A 21,807-nucleotide genomic window follows, 5' to 3' on the forward strand; every position below is an offset into this window, starting at 1 on the left:
GTATACAAAAGGCCCACTTTTATTTTTCGAACAGGGCCCATAAAATTAACGGGACGGCCCTGTTCAAGACTGCTCTACAACGATAGGGACTAATCATGAACAAAGCTACGTGGCTAAAAGCTTTGCTCTAACAATCATTGTGCCACATAGCCTCTCGCATGGTTGTGCATAACATGACTTACATGTCATTGTACCTGCATGTGTATGCCACATAGCCTCTCGCATGGTTGTGCATAACGTGACTTACATGTCATTGTATTGTACCTGCATATGTATGTCATTGACGAGCCACAATTATTGCACACCCATTTGTTGTAGCGTCTACTTAATGATTGTATAATTTCCTACTTCGACTCAAATTCTAATCGATCTAATCCATAACTGATCGATATCCTTTTCCATTTTATAGGCGGAGGAAAGGTTCTTCACAACTGCCATGTTCCTAGGAATTCATTAAACACACACCTACCATCTTCCTAGGAATTCATTAAACACACATTATTATCACGTATTATTGTACTAACTTCCATAAACCTAGTAAAAAGCACCACACTGCCAAACAGATCCAAGTTTACACTAGGCATAATAGCACACACTACAATGGAGCAAATGAGCATATAGTGAAAGAGTAAATACGTCCCATGTACTCGTCAAGGCTATGAAAAAATAGATGTATAACATCGCGGAACAGTGATATCTCCAGCTAAATCAACCAGATAGCATAATAATTAATTCCATACACACACGAGATATAAGCTAGTTAAGTATGTTATTGGATAGCATTTGTATATGTACAGCACTACATCCCACCACAAAGCATTTAAATTCTTGTAACGACATAGCTACTAGATTATCTTTATAAAGGAATAAACTTACACGAGTAAAGACCATTTCGAGTTTCAGAACTTAGTAAACCGAACTAACCTCTATCAGGACTTAAACAACACCTACTACTTCTTTCTCTCAAGCATTTTTCTTGTGTTTCAAGGGTCCCTTGGGAATTTTACTCAGAACTTTATCATCAAACACTGCATATTGTTTCTTAAACTCAATCATTACTTTATGCGCAAACGCATCAACCTTGTCTTCATACTTCTCGTACAGAACAGGGACCGTGTGCAAAAGCACAAAAGCTGTTTTTCATTAAAAAAGGATACCGAATATCAGCAAAATAAATAACATAAAAATAAAATGTGCGTGTGTGATAAATATGAGATGTTGAACAATGTGAAAAAACCAAAACAACAAACGGTCTTACTTGTGTAGAACAATGTGAGAAAATTGCACCAACTCCCAACTATAGAAAGTACCCATAATCCCACTACAGCCTGTCAATAATACACGACTTATGTCATACCCCGTTATTGTACAGCAAGATAACGTTAGGTGTCTGTTAGTGGAAATGTAATAATATCATATAACATACAGCAATGAACTTCTTAAAATCTCGTCCAGATGCAATATCTCGTAAGATGTTAAGATAATAATTGATTTCACTCCTTATAGAATCAGCAACCTGAAGAAGTTCGGCCTCTGGAATTTTAACTTCCGGAATAGGTGGAGGAGACCTAAAGTTAGATCAATTAGCATGTGAACTTGATATATGTAAAACCAACACAAACGATTATAACAAGCTTACTTGTTAATAAACTTGGAAACACTGGACCACAAGAATAGAACTGCAAACACAAGGATCAAAATGTGGGAAACTAAAGTAATGAGATGGTACTCGAGCAGTTCGAATAACACCCACAAGACAGTTGCTCCACCGAGCACACCGGCAGATATCTTCTTGTTCCTCCATAAGAAGACATCAGCAGCTACATGATTAAATATTGAAGTTAGCAATCATTCGGTATTCCATACAGTTTACAGTATCCATATCTCAACCTTCTATAAGCAAGTTTGTGCATGTCACTAGTCGGTCAAGACCATGTACGGACTAAATGACTAATCGGCCAACATTGACTTGACTGTATTTGACCTACTTTGACCAAACGAATCCGACTTTGACCGACTAAATTGGACTTTTGGTAACTTTGACCGAATAACTTAACCAAGTCGGAGCCAAGTCGGGGACATTTACAACCCTGTCTACAAGTTTGCTTATTGAATGGTAAACCATAGTTCTCTTAAACTCCTAGCATCTAAAGCTACTCGAAAGTTACGTGCAGTGAAGTCAAACTACTCAGAATTTTTCCACAAATTCAACCCTCAACTTTCGCATCTATACGCAATCTATCCATCAATATCCCTTTTAGCCTAAGACAGCCAGAAATTTGTGTAACTATGTAGATATTACAAGTTCAAAATATTATAATTATACAACTTTAACCCTCAATTTTATCATATATACACAATCGGTTTATCATTATTTCTTTTAGCCCAACACAAAGTAGTCACTTGCATGCATCATTTTCAAAATAATTAACCTAAAACCACTAATCAGGTGGTAAGTAAGCAGAAAAACACCTACCTAATACTTAAATAATCACCACCTAAACAACCTCTGTATATATCATAATATTCATACTCATTATTCATTTATTTTATAAATAAATGAATGAATATAAAAAATTAGAGCAAAATGTTGCTTACGTTTACCACCGCCAAAAACCTGATGTACCGATTTCTCCCTACCGAACAAGCGATTACTCTTTGATTTCACCGGAGACTGTTTCTTCACATCATCGTCGTACTTCATTTTCTTCTTCTCTGAATCAGAATCCGAATCCGACGAAGAAGAATCGTGACGGTGAATCTTGTCGGTGATCTTATCACCAAACGATGCCTCGTTTTTTATCTCTATTTCATCAGCGTGTTCGGCCATGGTTTAAATGAAAGTTGAATTTTTGAAACCCTAAGAGAGATGATCGAGGATGGCTATCTAACTTACACACGTTTAGTGTTTGTTTATTTTGAAAGGAGGTGCTGTTTGTGTGTGTGTCAGAGAGAGAGAGAGAGAGAGAGTGTGTGTGTGTGTTAAAATACGTACCCGAATATTTACAAGAAAGGATCCGAACCCGATCCGGTGGGGACACAAACACCGCTTCAAAGATTCACAAGAATACTAGATTCTAGAATCTGTACGCATACAGATTTAACGACCAATTTCAACCATGACACCGTCATCAACACTTCCTCAGCGCCACATCAGCTTTCTCTCTCCCTTTCTCACCACTTCCTCCCATAACACTCTCATAACACACTATTAACAATCATGACATACTTCATCCCCATCACATACCCCACAAAATTAATTAACTATGTAATGTACAAGTTATTTATGGTAATGTACAAATAAATAATGCTGGGAAATAAAGAAAGAGAAAATATACGTGGTGCAACATTTCACGTGGAAGAAACTTGGCAGGGCGAGAGGGATGAGGGCTTGGTGAGGGCTTGTGAGGGTACACCAATGCCAATGGAGCCGTGGGACGAAATGGTTGATGACATGGTTGAGGAAGGACCATTGGGATTAGTCTAATATGACAATCATTTGAGCTTAAATTAGTTAAATTGAATTAATTTTAAATAAAAAGATAAAGAGTATTTAAGATATATTGTTTAAAATGTCTACTTTGTTCTTCATTTAATATGTTCTGATATCTGATCCGAATTAATTATTTCCTTAACAAAGTAAATGATAGGACAAAATATGAATAAAAAGTTTTGCTGATTGTCATATGTAAAAAGGATAAAATTGAAGTTTTAGTGGTTTTTTAGTGATACTTTAAGTAACTAACAATTTAAGACATATAATAATAATAATAATAATAATAATAATAATAATAATAATAATAATAATAATAATAATAATAATAATAATGATGATGATGATGATGATGATGATGATGATGATGATGATGATGATGATGATGATGATGATGACTACTTTTTTATGGGATGGAGGGAGTATTAAACATTTAAACTTGATCCCTTTCTCCAAAAAATTTACACGGTTCATTTGGGTTATCTCAACAAGTGGTCTCTATACCTTTTTTTTAACGTGGTTAAACTAAATTTGATTGAGGAAATTTGAACATCTTATCATTTCAAAAGCTTAAAAAATTTAGCTGATGTTATTGTGATATATAAAGCTTTTTCAAACTTTGAAACTTTATATACATTGATATTATTATGTATTGTGAATTTGAACTTTATTAAACACTTATTATCAGTAATAATTAAGTTGTTTGTGTCATACAGTAATGAGAATTTTGTAACTTCAATGTTTTTAATGAATTTTATTTTGCTTGTTTTCGGATTTTACCGAAATCGAATTTGAATCGGTTCAATATCATATTGGTTTTGACATTTGAATTTGGATTTTGGTTCTGTTTCAAGTTCGCTTTTACAATTTTAAAAGTTGAACAAGCTAAACCGATTAACCCGAATGCACCGAAAACCAAACCGATGAATTTGGGGTATGGATGTAAATGCGAGATGGAGACTGGAGAGTGGACAAAATTAACCTCATGTGAGGGAATTTAACGAAACTTAACTAACATCTGTTAGAGTCAGGTATCTATCACCAACATGTACAAACATTAGTGTCATCCCAGTAAAAAAAAATTAGATCCCTTTGTGAAATTTTAAACAAACGACGAACTGCATAATTTTGTCACAAAAAACAATGCTATAGAATCCAAATTGAAAACTAGCTACTATTTAGTTTTTTTCGAAAAAGCTTTATAACTAAATTGGAGATTTTATCAATAAACTAATCCCCAACGAACATTACAATCTACGAACTACCGAGCTTTACACTAGCTCACGAACCAAAGGAAAACAAGCATTACAAACTAGCTCACGAACCAAAGGAAAACAAAATTACGAATTACAAACTACGAACTACCGAGCTTGGGAATTCTCTTTCAAGGCGGTCCACACGACTCATACTAAGTGAGGGCTTAGCCAACGAGACGACACAACACAACATGAAACAAATGAAAGCTTAGGAGCATTACAAACTATCTTACGAACCAAAGGAAAACTACTAACTACCGAGCATTAAAAACGAGCTATTACTCTTAGTTAGGCTGCTTAAAAGATATGACTAAAAGTTGTGCATCTAAACAAAACAGTAACTATAGAATTTTAGATGAAAGGCCGACTAAAAGATATTGGACTAGAAAATGATAATATTCAACTAGAAAATTGTGCAAGGGCCGCGCGAACGCAGGCCCTCACTGCCACAAATTATGACGTAGGCTCGACCACTTGGGCCGACCTTAGACTAGCACCCTTCCAAAGTGCAATGGAAGTCACCAATCTAGGCCATGGACCTTCTTGATCATACATTGACCTCGTCCAGGTAAGTACGTAACACATTAGCCAAGCTCTGTTTTTATACTACTTAGTTGCCCTCTAACTTTTCTCTTCCCACCAATGTGGGATGCCTTCAATATATTAACCCAATCTACTTGTATGTTTTTCAATACTGAATATTACTTTTGATTTACTTCAAAATAACACATTCAAACTATGTTACAATATGTTTCTTGTTAAATATGCTTAACGAAATTTGTCTGTACATATAGGAGATTGTAAGCAGTTTTACTGAAATCTATCATTCATTTTTGTCATGGTTGTGATTATTGGATTTCAAAGTTCGTAACAGAAATCGTTTAATGTATTTCCAATCAGCATGATCGTGTTACCTCTGTATGTATCATTTTTCAGTTTAACCAAGCATGATGATCACAAGTTTTACATGGTTATTTATGTCACTTCAGCTTGCGTCTATGAGTAGGAACACGAACTTTATTCTTATGTATTTACGAGCTTGTTCTCTATCATAGCACACCATTTCAAACAGAAGAGGCGTTGACTATGAGCTGGACATTTCGCTGAAATTTAACCAATACGATATACTGTATATCTTTTTCTATACGTACAGAAAGAAATTGTGGCTCACTTTATATCTCTCTGTAGTGTAAATCACAAGAAAATTTCATCTTTTTTCAATGGCTCTCCTTAATTTTTTTTTTTTTTTTTTTTTTTTGACTAAAAGCGAATTCTATAAACCAAAAACTAGTTCATCGAAAGATGAAAAAGCCTAACAAAATACAACAAAAGGACGAAAAGGCCCGGAACTAGAAACAAACAAAAAAATAAAAAAGGAAAAAAAAAAAAACTACTCCGTATTTGCTATCTGTGTACGCACCAAACCGTGCCAAAACAACCAGCAACTAAAACTTTACACCCGAAATACATAATGAAACCAAAGCTGAACAACCCTAAGAACAACAACAAACCGAAACGTAACAAAAGCCTAACCATCATTGACATCCAGTTTAACCACTATGCCATCAACAGTGCCTCGTCGAGCTTTTTGACCGAACGATTTTCAAACCTGTAAGTTAAAACATTAGACGAATTATCACCGAATAAAATAGCCGTCGAGGGTGGAATAACACCTCGTCGCACAAGGCCTTAAAAAAACGGGGCCAATCTCTTTCGCTTGATCATTCCCCGCATTAGCCGGAATCGTACTCACCACATCAACCTCTTAATTTGCAACTTCTTTTTCTTAAAAGTAACTTTTTTTTTTTTTTTTTTTTTTTTTTTTAGTAACAATTCCTTATTGATCCTCTTCTTTCTGATTCCATTACAAAACTTTTAGAGTGTGTAATATTTGCAGCTAAAAAACAACTGCCAATTTCAAACCCGAATTGAGTCAACTCCAAGAAAGAACAACTCCGATCACTAAAGAAGTCGTAAACCTGGATCAAAAACTCAATCATATTGAATCAGAATACCAGATGTTCATTGAAGTAATCCTAGAAGCCCAGAAACTTGTTGGAGAATGTTCAAAAATCAAGAGAACTTATCTAAAATGTTCTGGAGAACTTATTAAAACTTGTTGGAAATATCAATCCCCTTAAAGTTAATCTCTTGGTTCTGGCCCCCGGGTTCGCGAGCAACCATTTGATGCTATGGCTTCTCATGTAAGTTCTCCTCCATGCATTACCCACTTAAGTTCCTCAAGTCCCGATCGTTCTTCTTCGTTCATTCCGGACGTTGAGGAGCAATTAAAGCGATATTAGGCAAGGGCAGCAGAGCTAGAGGGAGAGCTTGAGGTGGTCAAGAACGCAGGAAAGAAAGCTGAGGCTCTCTTAAAAGAAGCGCAATGCAAGAGAGGTTGCGGCAACAGGGGAAGTCGTCACATCTTAACGGAACCGGACAGCACTGGGAAAGCTGATGCTGCCGTAATAGCTCTCCGGGATCGCTTGGGATGATGTAACGGTAGATCAAATCTTGAACGTTAAGCTATAGTTGTTAGGCTTACAACTCTTCTTTCCTCGAGTTTTGTATTTTTCTAAGAATGGAATCATTTGCTTGTGTTACATTATTTGTGTAACTATCCTTGCTATTTTATACTTTATTTATATATATTTATATGCGTGCGAAAATCAATCGTAATGGTTTGCTAGTGCTGCCAACCAAGATTTATTATTGCAATCCCAACTTGTACTTAGTTATAACGAGGATTAGGGGTGTAAATGAGTCGAGCTCGAGCTCAGCTCTTTTAAATATTAAAAAACACAAGCTCGGCTCGGTTACGGTGGACCCAATTCACTGGCAAAACACAAACATGCAGGAAAAAAACCGCCGTATAAGACAAACGAAGTTATTAAACTTGAACATTTGCCACTTATGAACAGTAGCATCCAAAGCATAAAACAGCATTTCTTGTGTGGGGAATGAACCAATTAACGGCAACCGAACCTAAGGCTATTAGTATTCTTGGTCATGGTATGGTAATATATCTCTCTACCTGCAACTACCCATTTGTGCCTTTTGTACCTCAACCTCTTAGAACCATCCAAATAGTCATCCAACTACTCTTTCAGACAAAAGAAAAACTATCAATCCATAATAATCCTCCATGGCTTAAGTACTCTATCCCAATCATAAAGTACAAAATCCAACAACACAAAACTGACCCATGTCGAGAATCGTGTGGATACAATCCAATGTGTTATCCAAAAACGTAAGCCGTTATTATGTACAAAAGTTAAAGCCCCGGAAGCCAATCATTTCACTAAAAGGGGCACCAGAATTTAATACAGCCACATTATGTTCTCTCATTGTAGCTGCATAAGTGCCCCTCCCAACACTAAAATCCCTCATCACACTTTTTTTGTTTGAACAGCGATTAGGATCACCCGAGGGGACTAAACCACCCGTTGCAATTATCTCAATAACCCCGCCCTCATCTCAATAACCCCGCCCACAACCGCTGGACCACATTACAACTTCTCCCTCATCACACTTTAAATCAAGAATTTCCTTAAATTGAAAATCAGGAGTCCGGGTTTTGAGTTAGGATCCAGGTAAATGGGTACGACCCATCTCGGGTCTTCGTGATGGGTCATATAGAAACAAACTGAGCATTTGAAAATACCTTTGTCTGTCTTACTCGCAGCAAGACAAGCAAAATTTTTGAATATGTATTGTACGTTTTTTTATCGTCCAGGAGGCTCCAGTTTCACTCAGGATGGGTAACGGTTTTGTGGATAACTTTGGAGTGAGTAAGAGACACCTACACCGTCTTCTTTATAGACCACTTGTAGTGGTAGAGGGCGTGAGTTAATGGTGTGAGTTGATTTTTGTACTTTTTTTTATGATTAGAATGTGTGGATTTTTGTGTGTGGAGTATTGATTGTGTGAGTTTTTGGTGTGGGTGTTAAGTGTTGTGATGATGTGTTAAAATTTAATTGATAAAGGAGTATAAAAGGTTTTAAAATAATAATTTATAAATAATAAATAATATAAAATTAATAAAATTCATTCAACACACGTTTCTTGAGCCGTTGAATGGCAACGCACGGCACCAATTTTTGGAGAAGCAACACCCCGATACACCCTTTGCAGGCGTTGGATTTTTGACACCTTTGATTTGCTGGGCGTTGGATAGTCCCAATACAACTCGTCTTAACGGATCGCCCCGTACTGTTGGAGTGTGGAGACATTTAAACAAAACTGGAAAAAGTGTCACTAAAAACTGTTTCAACACTTATTTGTGTGTTCTTGAACTTTCAAGGTTAACTTAATTTGTTCAAGAGATATGAGATCAAGACTAACTTGTAGTACTTGACCATATAAACTAACTACATAAAATTAAAGTGCATAAAATGAAGAAGTAACTAAGTAAACATGTAATTTGTTCATGGTTATTCATACTCTAAAGATTCAAACCAAAGTTTGATCTTTAGAAAGTAAACTTTAAAGTTTACTTCATGAACTTTAAGTATGAATTTAATCAACACATGAACTTGCAATCTTTTAAGAAAGTATATGTAGAATCATAACTAGTAAGTTATGTTCTTGAGTGTTCTTGATAAATACAAGAAATAAGAAGAATCAAACTAGAAAGTTTATTCTTGGAAACTAGTAAAGAATAACTAACAATTACATGTAACAAACTAACAACAAGTAATCAAACTACAAATTACAAAAGATGATGATGATTTGTGAATATGAAATTCGGTTTTAGCCCAAAGAAAAGGGGAGAAAAAGATGTTCTTGGTACTTACAAGTAAAGGAAAGATGAGAGAAAAATATGAGAGGAAAGTAAGATGTAAGTTTGAAATGAAGTATGTGTGTGAGATTACAAGTAAGTGATGTAGTAAAAAAAAAAAAAAAACTCTCCTCTACACCCCCATATGGCCGACGGCCTGCTGCAGAATAAAGGGGGAGAGATGAGTTGCCTACAAGTTCCTTGAGTGCAAAGTCTTAAAAGTTGGATAAAGAGGTTGCATGCATGGGGATTATGTGTAAACTAGATTCCAAATGAACAAAACTAGCTAGTTACCATTACAAGTAATACTTACAAGGAAGAGTGGGCTAACTAAGTCCACTAATAATGTAGGGTGGGCTTGGAAGTCCAATAACATGAGTCCATTACATTAACAAAGCCCAAGTTCAAATAAATCACAAGTTAAACCGATTAAAGCCCAACTAACTAACTAATAGCCTTAGTTAATTAAAATGATTAATAAATTTAATCATGAATGTAAATAATATCTAAAAATATTATTCGTGAAAGTTCCGGGTGTCACAAAGACGTTTCGGGCACTTAAAAGTCAAGTACGGGCAATCATAGCAACATGTAAATGTAATAACATACATTCGTTTAATCACACGTATTAATAATAGTAATTATTAATAAATAAATGTTGAAAATTTCAGGGTCGTTACACGGATGAAATGGGCTATCGTTGTTGGGACAACGAGGCTAGAAAAGTAATTCGTTCGCAAGATGTTACTTTTGATGAAGATTCGGTCTATGGCAAACCGGAAATGGGGAGTCCTAAACCGAGTCAAGTTACTTTTGACGATGTTTCTATTGATGATCTTGCAGGTTCTAGTGGGAGTACGGGAAACAATGAATTGCCGAATAACGGTGAGGCGTCGAAAAATGCTAATGATGGGGATGATTCGGAAAGCGGTGATGATTCCGAACATAGTGCGAGTTCTAGTGATGAGGAGGACACAAATGAAACCGGTCAAACCATTTCGGTTACTCCTACACCAAGACGCTCGACTAGAGTGCCCAAACCAAATCCTAGGTATTCTCCATCAGCAAACTACTTGCTCTATACAGAGAATGGTGAACCCGAAAGTTACTTTGAGGCAAGAAAAACAAAAGAATCCATACAATGGGAGCTTGCCATGAAAGAAGAGATGGGTTCACTTGAGAAGAATAAAACTTGGTCACTAGTGAAGTTACCTCATGATAAAAGGGCATTGCAAAACAAATGGGTGTATCGAATCAAGAATGAGTCGGATGGCAAGAAAAGGTACAAGGCTCGTTTGGTAGTCAAAGGCTTTCAACAAAAGGAAGGGGTTGACTACAAAGAGATATTTTCACCGGTAGTTAAAATGACTACTATCCGTTTGGTACTTTCTATAGTCGCATCCGAAGACTTACATCTTGAGTAACTAGATGTAAAAACTGCATTCTTACATGGTGATCTTGTTGAAGAGATCTACATGAGGCAACCCGAGGGCTTTGAGGTAAAGGGTAAAGAGAAGTGGGTTTGTAAGCTAAAGAAAAGTTTGTATGGATTGAAGCAAGCACCTCGGCAATGGTACTTGAAGTTTGATGATTTTATGAAGAAGATTGGTTTCTTAAGATGTGAAGCGGATCACTGTTGCTACTTGAAGAAATCCAAGTCTTCTTATATAATCTTATTGTTGTATGTTGATGACATGTTACTTGCAGGTTCAAACATGTCCGAAATTAACAAGTTGAAGGGATTACTTTCCCGAGAATTCGAGATGAAAGATCTTGGCGGTGCTAAGCAAATACTTGGCATGAGTATTGTGCGTGATCGTGTGAAGGGTACTCTATACTTGTCTCAATCCAAATATATTGAGAAAGTAATAGAGAGGTTCAACATGGAAGATTCAAAGGCTCGTTCTATGCCTTTGGGAAGCACCTTAAAGTTATCGAAAAGTCAATCACCAAAGACGGAAAGAGACAAGAAGGATATGGAAAAGGTTCCATATGCATCAGCCGTGGGTAGTATTATGTATGCCATGGTTTGTACAAGACCCGATATTGCTCAAGCAGTGGGAGTTGTAAGTCGTTATATGTCTAATCCGGGAAAAGAGCATTGGGAAGCGGTCAAATGGTTGCTTCGTTATTTGAAAGGTACTTCTAATATGGGATTGTGTTTCTCCAAAAACAATCTCATACTTAGAGGTTATGCGGATGCTAATTTGGGTGGATGTGATGATTCGGGGAAAAACACTACGGGTTATGTTTTCACAATGGGGAAGACGGCGATTAGTTGGTTATCTCGATTGCAAAAGAGTGTTGCTTTGTCAACCACCGAAGCCGAATACATGGCTATTGCGGAAGCTTCTAAAGAGCTAGTATGGTTGAAGAAATTCTTAGGCGAGTTGGGTAAAAGACAAGACTATTGCGTCTTGTATTGTGATAATCAAAGTGCGGTTCATCTTGGGAAGAATCCGGTGTTTCATAGTCGAACGAAACACATCAAGATAAGGTATCATTTTATTCGACAACATATAAATGATGGCACTTTATTCTTGGAGAAAATCCTTGGTACAAAGAATCCTGCCGATATGTTTACTAAGGTGGTTACGACGGAAAAATTGAGGTTTTGCATTACCTCAATTGGTCTTCTCATGAATTGATGAGAGAAGACCCCAGCTAGAGATGTGAATGGTGTTACAAGTTTAACAAGTAGTATTGAAGACCTTTTATCGAAAGTCTACTCATTCGAAGAATGTGTTGAGCGTGCGTGTCCCAAATGATATTTGGCGGTAATCGAAGGTGGTTTAATGTTCTTGGTAAATTCATTGATATGAATGGAGCTTGTTCAAAGTCTCCAAGTGGGAGATTGTTGGAGTGTGGAGACATTTAAACAAAACTGGAAAAAGTGTCACTAAAAACTGTTTCAACACTTGCACGGATTTTGCAGATTTCGGTAAGCGTGAAACAGAGAAAAACAGATCAAAAACAGAGCAAATTGATTGTGCGCGGTGATGGTGCGCGGCGCGCTCCCTGCGCGCACTAGAGAAGTTTTGATCAGAAGGCTTGCTCGAAGTTTGGGAGTGTGGACGGCGCGCACGTTTAAGTGTGCACGGCGCGCACGATGTCTGGCAGCAAGTGGGCAACTTGCACACATGGGATCCGATCTTGATTGATTCTCCTTTCACTTTAGGTGCTTAGTGGGTTGCTTTACACCACTAATTGTGGCTTTGATCATGTCATTAGTGGGTGTAAAGCATGGCTAGTTGGTTTATCTTTCATGATTACTAGCACACTTGAAGATCAAGTTGTAGTTTGGTTGGTTTCTTGTTTGCTCTATATATAGAGCTCATTCATAGTCATTGTAACACACCACTCTCAAGTATTCAGTAATATAACAATCTCTAGTTGGTCCGTGGACTAAAGCAATCACAACGATTGCATATAACCACGTTATATCTTGTGTCGTTCTTACATTTTCGCATTTATTATCTTTCGTTCATTAAGTGAGTTGAGTGATCTTGATAGTATCACTACTCGGCTAGTAATCTTGTAGAATTACTAGCGTTGTTTGGGTCCTAATATCCTAACACGTACACCATTAACTTTTGAGCCATTTGCAGTGATTGTTGCAGATCTCACCCACATCATAATTCATATATTCTTTGAGTTCTTCTTTCATCGAAAAATAAGCATGCACCATGCTTGTAAATATCCCGTTCGCTCCCTGAAATTTTCCCTTCCTAATCTGTTTGGATTAATCCGAACATATTTCCGTATTTCTTCAATCTGGAAAAATTCAGGTAACATATTATAACCTCGTCTTCTAGACCACCTGATTTGCAGCTTGGATCAGACCCAAAATGTCATAAAGAAATGATCCATACCTAAATGTGCGGGGAATTCTATGGAAATCTCTAACATCAGATATTTCATGTTTGATTTCGTAATAACAGTCACGATTTGAGGATCATAATTAATTGCGGTTTAGTATCATCGATGCATTTTGTATCGAAAATCATAAAAGGCTTCATCGAATAGAATATAAAAAAAAAAATCAAATAAAAGAAAAAATGCACAATATGAAAACACACCTGCCAATTCCAGTCAATATACTTACCTTCATTTTCTCCATTTGGTAACCATAATAATAATAATCATAATAAAGAATCAAAAACAGATTCTAACATGTTGCATCACCTATTCAACTCCTAAATACCAACAATTGCCAAAAAATATTAGTCACTACTGGACCAGAAATTAAATTACTACTTTGAAAAGGGGTAGTGTTCGTTGACTCGCTTGTAGTTACTTCGATTAGACAAAGTGTACGATTTTACTGCTATTCTACACTTTTCGCATACTATTATCTTTCTGGGCACGGCTTGAATTTGATTATTCGAAGCAATAGTGGGAGCAAAATTTGAACCTAACTCGAAGTTTAGGCTTTTATTGGAGTATTCAAATCTAAACAATATAGAATTGATATGAATAATGCATCAAAAACCATAAACATAAACAATGTTTTCTAAAGAAGCAATGAATTCTGTACCTACTATGCGAAACACAAAGCATGAAATGTAGAACATGTGTTGCCAAATGCAACATGAAAGATTAAATTTTATTTTATATATAATGAAAAGTCAAAATTACAAACCAAACCCCTATATCGGGTAACATGTGGGTCCCATCGATCAACCAATCACCTCCGGCGACGACCATCAGAGTATTGAGAAAGCGGAACAACCTCAGCCAACGGAGTCGACAACGGCGTCGGAAGCGGCGAACTCCGGCAAACAGGACACGTGGCGTTAAGTTTCAACCAAGCATCAACACAAATCAAATGAAAACAATGTTTACAATCCGGTAACATCCTCATCATTTCAGATTCCTTATACTCACACAAACAGATCGCGCAAACCGAATCACTAATCATCTCCTTCGTGTACACAAACTTAGGGTACGAATTAATAACAGTTTGATCAAGTCCAACGACAACGTTTTGTTCATCACCGTCATTGTTATTCGTTTCGTCAACGAAAATGGTACTAGGTAGAATAACGCCGTGATCGTTAGGGTTTGGACGGTAACGGTTACGGTAGCGGTGACGGATACATATGTAGGAAGCGAGAAGGAGAGATGATAAGAGAACGAGGAATCCGAATGCGATTGCAATCGCGTAACCGAGGCCGAGGTTAGTTATGTAGTAATGAGTAGGTGAAGTGATTGATTGTGGTGGTGGCGGTGGTGATGGTGGTGATGACGTGGACATTGAGGTGAAATTGATGGTGGTTGGTGGCGGTGAAGTCCATTTGGAGTGAGGGGAAAAGGTGGGTGAGTGGTGGTGAAATTAGGGTTTTAGAAATGGGTAGGTTGATGAGGTGTAAGCATTAAATGGATATAATTGAGCTAACGACATTAATGGCGGTTAGATAGGTAGAGCGATATTGAAAATGTCAAAGATGGAGATGGGGATGGGGATCGCCATTGAAGAAGATATGAAAATCTTCATTTATATTTCATTAATTTTATTATTGTATTATTTAATGGGGATGATTCTCACACACTGTTTTGTGATCCTCACACACCAATTTACTTGAACTCCTCAATATAATAGGGTAAAAGGGTGTGTGAGTATCAAAAAACAGTGTGTGAGAATCATCTCCCTTATTTAATTAATGTTAATTAATAAATTAATAAATTTTATTAATTATTGGTAGTAAAATTAATCTGTCTAATACTAAAATTAATCGTAAAATAATTATTCATTTTAATAAATTAATAAATAATACTCATAATAAAGAATTAATTTTTTTATACTCTTAAATCTTAATATATAAATGTTTAACCTAAGAGCTATGTAAAACATAATTGGTAAACTGAATAATATAAGTTCAATATCATAATCATCATCATAATTCATTCATAACACTAATTATATTAAAGTATGTTGGTGCTCGGAAAAAATAGAATTGTGATAAGGGGAGTACTAAATTAGGTGTTATTGTTACTATTACTATAGTATTTATATTGTTGTTTCTTTTTATTTTATTAGAAAGATTAATTTATAACTTGCGAATTCGCATAATAATTAAAATTTAATATCAACTAATATTTAATATGTTTTGTATAATAAAATTAGATTTTATTTATCAATGGTTGAAATTCAAGATATTCAAATTCAAATCAATGATGTAAGTAATAGAGAGACAGATACTATTATTCAAAATCTTATGGTTGAAACTTTAAACTAAAAGATTTTTTTTTTATTTGACAATAAACGAGAACTTAAATAAAAACTTGAGGGCATTCATCGAAAAGATGAATCTTCGAAACAAAATACACCCAAAACTCCAAAAGGCAGCAAGGCCCAACGGAAAAAAAAAAAACGACAAAAGCCACAAGCCTTACCACTAAAATGAAACAAATACGGGCCAATACTAGACCATTACAAACCATATAGCAATAGAAAACAAAGCAAGTAACTCACAAATGTGAGGTCTCAACATCTTTAAATCCCCTCGACATTAAACTTCCTCAACTCCTCCCATGAACTTTCGAGCCCTAGGCTTTTTCTTTTATTTTGTTTATGTTTTGAGCCTGCACTCACATTAATCCGTTTTCCTTCAACCCATATGTGTTTGAGGTCATTTCTAGCTTCATCGAAGAAATTAGCATTTTTATTCGACGAATAACCTCCGAAGTCACCACTTTGGAGCACCGCCAAAGAACCAACATTTTTATTCTCAAAAAGACTTGGGCCCGAATCCAAACCTCCGGACCCATTAGAATCACCACTACATGCCCATTAGAAACCTTAAGGGCCTTCAACCCCAAATTTTCACCCACAACACCTACGTGCAAATCAACCGAAGGTTTCAAAACTTCACCTCCAGAACACACCGATTTGCAGGACTTCGTAGCAGAATAGTGGAAATCAAAATCAAACAGGTTTATCTTATTGTCGTCAAACGCCCCCTAAACTGAAAGTTATAAATTCTTGCAGAGGTTAAATCAAATTTCATGAATAATGATGATAAATTTATTAATTTATTATTTCTATATATAAGAAGACAGAGAGATAACTCACATAACTATTATCAAGAATGAATTGACTAACACCTACAATTGTACTATGTTATGTTATACAAGTATCTTATTCATGGTTGTACTATGTTAAATAATTTTTTGGGTATTTTGTTTGTGTGCACGTATAGAGCATGTTAAGTTAGTACTTTTTTTGTTAACTATTTAACTGTATCTTTAGGACTTTCATATAACTTGACTGATTTCTTGTTAAAGTTCGGAGTAACTACAAATTCATAACACGGTGTCAAGTTGCCTTTTGTTGGCAACATATATATCCTATCATTATGTTATAGTTTTTGATAGATGATAAGCAACTATTTTTTTTTTTCGAACGGCGATATCGGCATTACTCAGAGGGACATTCGCGATCATATGTCACCCACACACACGTTAGGATGATAAGCAACTGAATGTGTGTTAGACTTGTTTCGAGTATGGGGAAATTAACCATAAACCAAACCCCTAAAACTTTTACATGCAGAGTATAATAATTTATGTTTAAGCATTTCGGCTTGGGCGGCGTGTGCTGGTATGGGATCTCTCTTGCTGGCACCAAAAAAATCCATCGGGTCATCGACTCTTGGAAGACTGTCACACTACTAAACTTACATGCGCAGTGGGGGCGTTTTATCTAGGTGTGCTGTGACTAATGTTAAAAAGTTACCATGCCACTCTCTATTTTAAAACTGTATTCAAATTTATACTTTTAGGTATTTTTTTAGATAGACAATGTAATCACACACTAAATTACGAATTTATACATTTTTTCCACGAATATTTACATATGTAGATCTCTGGAGTACTTGAACCTGTAATTTAATCGTTGAAAGTTTACCACTGTACCATTAGGACGGTGATTTTTTTATTATAATAATATTCGTATTAGTTTGTCATAGTGGCGGATCGAGAAATATTTTTTTGACGGGGCAAAAAATTTGTTAAAAAATACGAATAGGCACAAAAAATATATAAATAAACTGACTGCTGCAGGATCGAACCTGCACCTTTATATTCATAGCAGAGTTCTTAAACCAACTAAGCTAATAACAGTCAAGTAAAATGTCTCTTACACTTATTATATTACTACATTACTCAGCAACATTTTTAATAAAAATTTCGTAAAAAAGTTTAGCAAATACTTTTTGATCGTGGGGGCGGATGAACCAGGTTGCCCCAAGGTACATCCGCCCCATTTGTGCTCTTGTGTGTAGAAATCGTAACTAATCAATTTCTATCCCTAACTTTCCAACATAGTGTTGCATTTAAAAAACAGAAAGATCGATAGGCCACTAGCTACGTTTCACCTCATGAAACATTATTTTCAGATACAAATTTTGGACTTCATAACTATTTACATTCATGCTCTAAAACCAAAATACATTGTTTACTTGCTTTGAACTGTAAATGTTAGGTCACCTGCAACTGCTGTTTGAGAGAGAGTTACATGTCCTCTAATATTCGAGTTTGTTAACTAAAGTGACGGATAACTATAGGTAATATGTATATATGTAATGTATCAATTTCTTGTTTCAATTGATTTCTTAATATACCTATCATATGAAACAGAAACAGAAACATGAAGGTCACGGTAGATTGGAGTTCAAAGTATGTTAATGTGATTACTGCCATTTTCTAATTAGAAAAAAAAAATATAGGACCCTGTGAGCTAATCAACTAGAGCTAATCAATTACCTGTACGAAGTAAGAAAAAAACAACGTTCGAGTAGTAAAAAAAGGAGTGGAACTTTAACAAACAAGTGTATTATAAATATATAAGCCAGGATCCACCAATCTCGGGTACATATTCAAGATCAAGACATTAGGATAAAAGATACGTAATTATAATGTATGTGATCACACAGTCGTCGATCTTATTTTAAAATCTTGATGGATGGATACCTATTTTTTACCAAAATAGTCGGAAAGTGAAGGGAGTTTGACCTCACCCTTGCTAGTTACGGGTACACTAATGTTGCCAAAGATTGGGATATCGACAACAAGGAAGACTTGAAGCTCGTAGTCGATGTCCCAGTCTAAAGCAATATCCTTCACCAAACTTATCAAAACGTTGTGTGGAACCTTGATCTCCACATCTAGCATAGTGTCACCGTTCCCTTTTAGTGAACCTGGATCAGGGACTGTACCGGTTGCAATCTCACTGATTACAAAAAAAAAGGTCAGTTACGAAACAGAACATGAATATGTAATGCAAATTTTTAATAATGATTTTAAAAGTCTAAAGTAATTGTCATTAGTATATATCTCATTAGTATATATCCAACATTTTTGTTTTATTTTACACTAGTGTATATTTCATTTTTCATCTTCACCAAAACTTAGTAACATTAGACCATATACTATGGTGGCCTTATTTGTCAGTCGCCCAATACGTCTTACAGTAACACTACAGTTGCGGTTTGGATAACACCATAAGGCACGTAGAAGGTTACCCGGGAGAGCAAGTATTTTTACTTGGATGCACTTAAGCAGGATCGTTTTTGAACCGCGATGGGTCAAGTTGCGAATATTGGAGATTTGATCATGAAATCGATACGTGCGGGATCATTCCCTTGCTAACTAATTGTTGTTGGTTGTTTCTTTTCTTCCAGTAAATCCTAACTGGCAACGGAACACTAAGTTGAGCCAATAGGAACGATTAGGATTTCAATTTGTGAAAGATCGGGCATGTAATCAGAGTATATCTATATCATAAGAAAGGAATCATCACGAAACAACTAGAACGGCATCGTTTATGAAGAGTTGCAATTAAAAAATCAAAACTGGTGCCTAATAATTAGGAGGTCCGTGCAATGCGACCGATATGCATATGTCGTTCACCGTTACTAATGTTTACATGGGGAAATATTGAAAAATTACAAAATGAAAGGGCAAAAACATAAATTAAAAGCCGAGGAGAGAAACTGAAATTTTACGAAATTAAGGGGCAAAAACGAAAATAGAAAAAGAGGGACAAAAGGGATCAAAGGGAAATAGGACCCCTCGAGCTCCCCCTTCCAAATGCCTCTACACCCATCTTGCAGTCTTTGATTCATGTATGGTATATTAATTATTTAGAATTTCATATTGACATTTTCAATTAAAAAAAACAAAATTTGTGAAAAGACAATGAGGACAAAGTGAACAGTAATTGTGAAACGACAACGGAAGACGAATATCTTGTAGGGGCGAAAAACTGTTTAATGTGTAAACCTTATACATGGTACTACCATAAATGAGAATTAATCAACAAATTTTTTTCGTATTTATTGTAGTTTATGCTCAGTCAACTAGTTAGTTAAATAAAAAGGTTCAAATTCTTAAGGAATGACTCAACTACTAATAATCATAATTTTTTATTATATCTTATACAATTTAGTTATATCTTATATTGAAACATACATTATTAATCAAATGATACGAAAATCATAACATTAACAAATCCGCTCGACAATCATAACACTAACATATCCGCTAATAGCAGAGAATCAAATTAATAAAAGTAAGGTTGCATTCTCGAGTTTTGTTAAAGGAATAAAAAGAGATCGGTGGAAAATATAATTTAAAGGCATTCTCGGGTTTTTTTAAGGATGGAAAGGAATGAAAATGAGTAAAGTAATGGCTTTTGTGCAGCATCGAAAGAGTCCTGATATAGTGGGATCGTTTGGATTGTTACAACCTCAAGTTTTCAATATAAATTTTTTCCACCCATTTTTTGGCGGATTATTTCTGTAACAATTAAAATGACCCTAGTAACCCTATTTCCGTCCATCGTTTGAAATTTCGTAAAAAAATATTTAATATTAAGTAAAGATGGACGTCCAAAACAAACTTGATGATCATCATATACGTTTTAACAATTAAGATACCAAAAACTTGGTTTTTTTTGGCCAAAAAAAAAAAAAAAAAAAAAAAACCTACTCCGTAACATATAAAGGATCTATATATATTAGTAGTACCAAGTCATTTATGAGTACAAAAATGTCGAAAAGTGTATAATAAGATTGCAATACTAAACTTAAATAAATGTAAATTAATTTTTAATTTCCAAGAATATCTGGCATATATTTTACTTATTGTCTACATCAACCTTTAAAAAGTTAGATAAGTTGGACTTTATTCACCACCTTACAATACATACAATAGCCTCACCAAATTAAGCTTTAACATAAAAAAAATCATTCATTCTAATTCTAATTTAATTTAATTAAAAAGATTTCAATCATAACTAATCATCATTATTAATAATCATTACAGTTATACTAAACTACTAACGATTTTTATCATATAGTTCCATATTTGTAGTCAAGGCACAAATTTGTAACAAATTCTTAAGTAACCTTTCAATTGTTTAACTAAAAACTTAAATAACTTTGTGTGATAGTAATACGATCGAGATCAATGACAAATTAAGTAGATGAGATCGAGAAAATGTTAGTATTAATTACCTGCCGGAACTTTTAAGAACGTAACGGATCTCGCAAATTGGAAGAGCAACATTATAAGGATTTGCAACGTTGACTTTAGCGTTGTATGTAACATAGCTAAAGCAAACACCTTTGAGATCAACGTCCTTTACAGTTGCCTCCGGTTTTGCCATGCTGGCAACCTTGTCGGAAACGAATTGTTTTGCTTGTTCTATCAAACCGGCCATTTATCCGGGAGTATTTATTCCGGCGTGAATTACGGAAAGTTTAATAGTTGGGTTGTTTTTGCACTAGGAATTGGAATATGCCTTTTGTTAGATTGGCAATTGGCAATGATGAAAGATATCATAAAAAGGATATTTATAGTAAATTACATTTCTAGTCCTCCGTTGATTTCAATTGAATAATGGATGATGGATTGATTTATTTGCAATTATTGTCAAAAAATTTACGGTTTAGCCTACTGACCCGAACTTATTTTGTTTCTATTTATCTATTTACAGTTTACTATCTACTATATATATATATATATATATATATATATATATATATATATATATATATATATATATATATATATATATATATATATATATATATATATAATAATAATAATAATAATAATAATATATCAATGAGCAATATGAAAGTTACTATTCAATTTGTCTTTTTAAGTATTTTTTTTAACAACGATATCGACATAGAATACTCTCATTTGTCACTCATACATGCGTTAGGAGAAAACTCAATTCGTGAAGATGTCGGCAGTACTATTGAAGG

General features: G+C 35.1%; 3 protein-coding genes, 1 non-coding gene and 1 pseudogene across 4 annotated transcripts; all 5 read right to left on the reverse strand.

Moving 5' to 3' along the window:
- Positions 1–750: 750 nt before the first annotated feature.
- Positions 751–2,942, reverse strand: LOC139873132 (reticulon-like protein B1). The gene is made up of 5 exons (XM_071861067.1): positions 2,599–2,942; positions 1,640–1,820; positions 1,427–1,568; positions 1,259–1,328; positions 751–1,133 (listed from the first exon to the last, which is right to left on the reverse strand). The coding sequence occupies exons 1-5, from the start codon at positions 2,828–2,830 to the stop codon at positions 964–966; spliced, it is 795 nt and encodes a 264-aa protein (XP_071717168.1). The 5' UTR covers positions 2,831–2,942; the 3' UTR covers positions 751–963.
- Positions 2,943–5,165: 2,223 nt separating this feature from the next.
- Positions 5,166–5,325, reverse strand: LOC139887476 (U1 spliceosomal RNA). The gene has a single exon (XR_011773303.1). It is a non-coding gene; the product is annotated as a U1 spliceosomal RNA (small nuclear RNA).
- Positions 5,326–7,718: 2,393 nt separating this feature from the next.
- Positions 7,719–8,447, reverse strand: LOC139903326 (probable methyltransferase At1g29790; annotated as a pseudogene).
- Positions 8,448–14,114: 5,667 nt separating this feature from the next.
- On the reverse strand, positions 14,115–14,987 carry LOC139873140 (RING-H2 finger protein ATL67-like). The gene has a single exon (XM_071861076.1). It carries the CDS (start codon positions 14,784–14,786, stop codon positions 14,217–14,219), a length of 570 nt encoding a protein of 189 aa, XP_071717177.1. The 5' UTR covers positions 14,787–14,987; the 3' UTR covers positions 14,115–14,216.
- Positions 14,988–18,342: 3,355 nt separating this feature from the next.
- On the reverse strand, positions 18,343–21,374 carry LOC139873151 (desiccation protectant protein Lea14 homolog). Its single transcript, XM_071861084.1, has 2 exons — positions 21,049–21,374; positions 18,343–18,761 (listed from the first exon to the last, which is right to left on the reverse strand). Exons 1-2 carry the CDS (start codon positions 21,252–21,254, stop codon positions 18,503–18,505), a joined length of 465 nt encoding a protein of 154 aa, XP_071717185.1. The 5' UTR covers positions 21,255–21,374; the 3' UTR covers positions 18,343–18,502.
- Between the last annotated feature and the right edge of the window lie 433 nt (positions 21,375–21,807).

This window comes from Rutidosis leptorrhynchoides, chromosome 1, assembly GCF_046630445.1.
Source record: "Rutidosis leptorrhynchoides isolate AG116_Rl617_1_P2 chromosome 1, CSIRO_AGI_Rlap_v1, whole genome shotgun sequence".
Taxonomy (NCBI): Eukaryota; Viridiplantae; Streptophyta; class Magnoliopsida; order Asterales; family Asteraceae; genus Rutidosis; species Rutidosis leptorrhynchoides.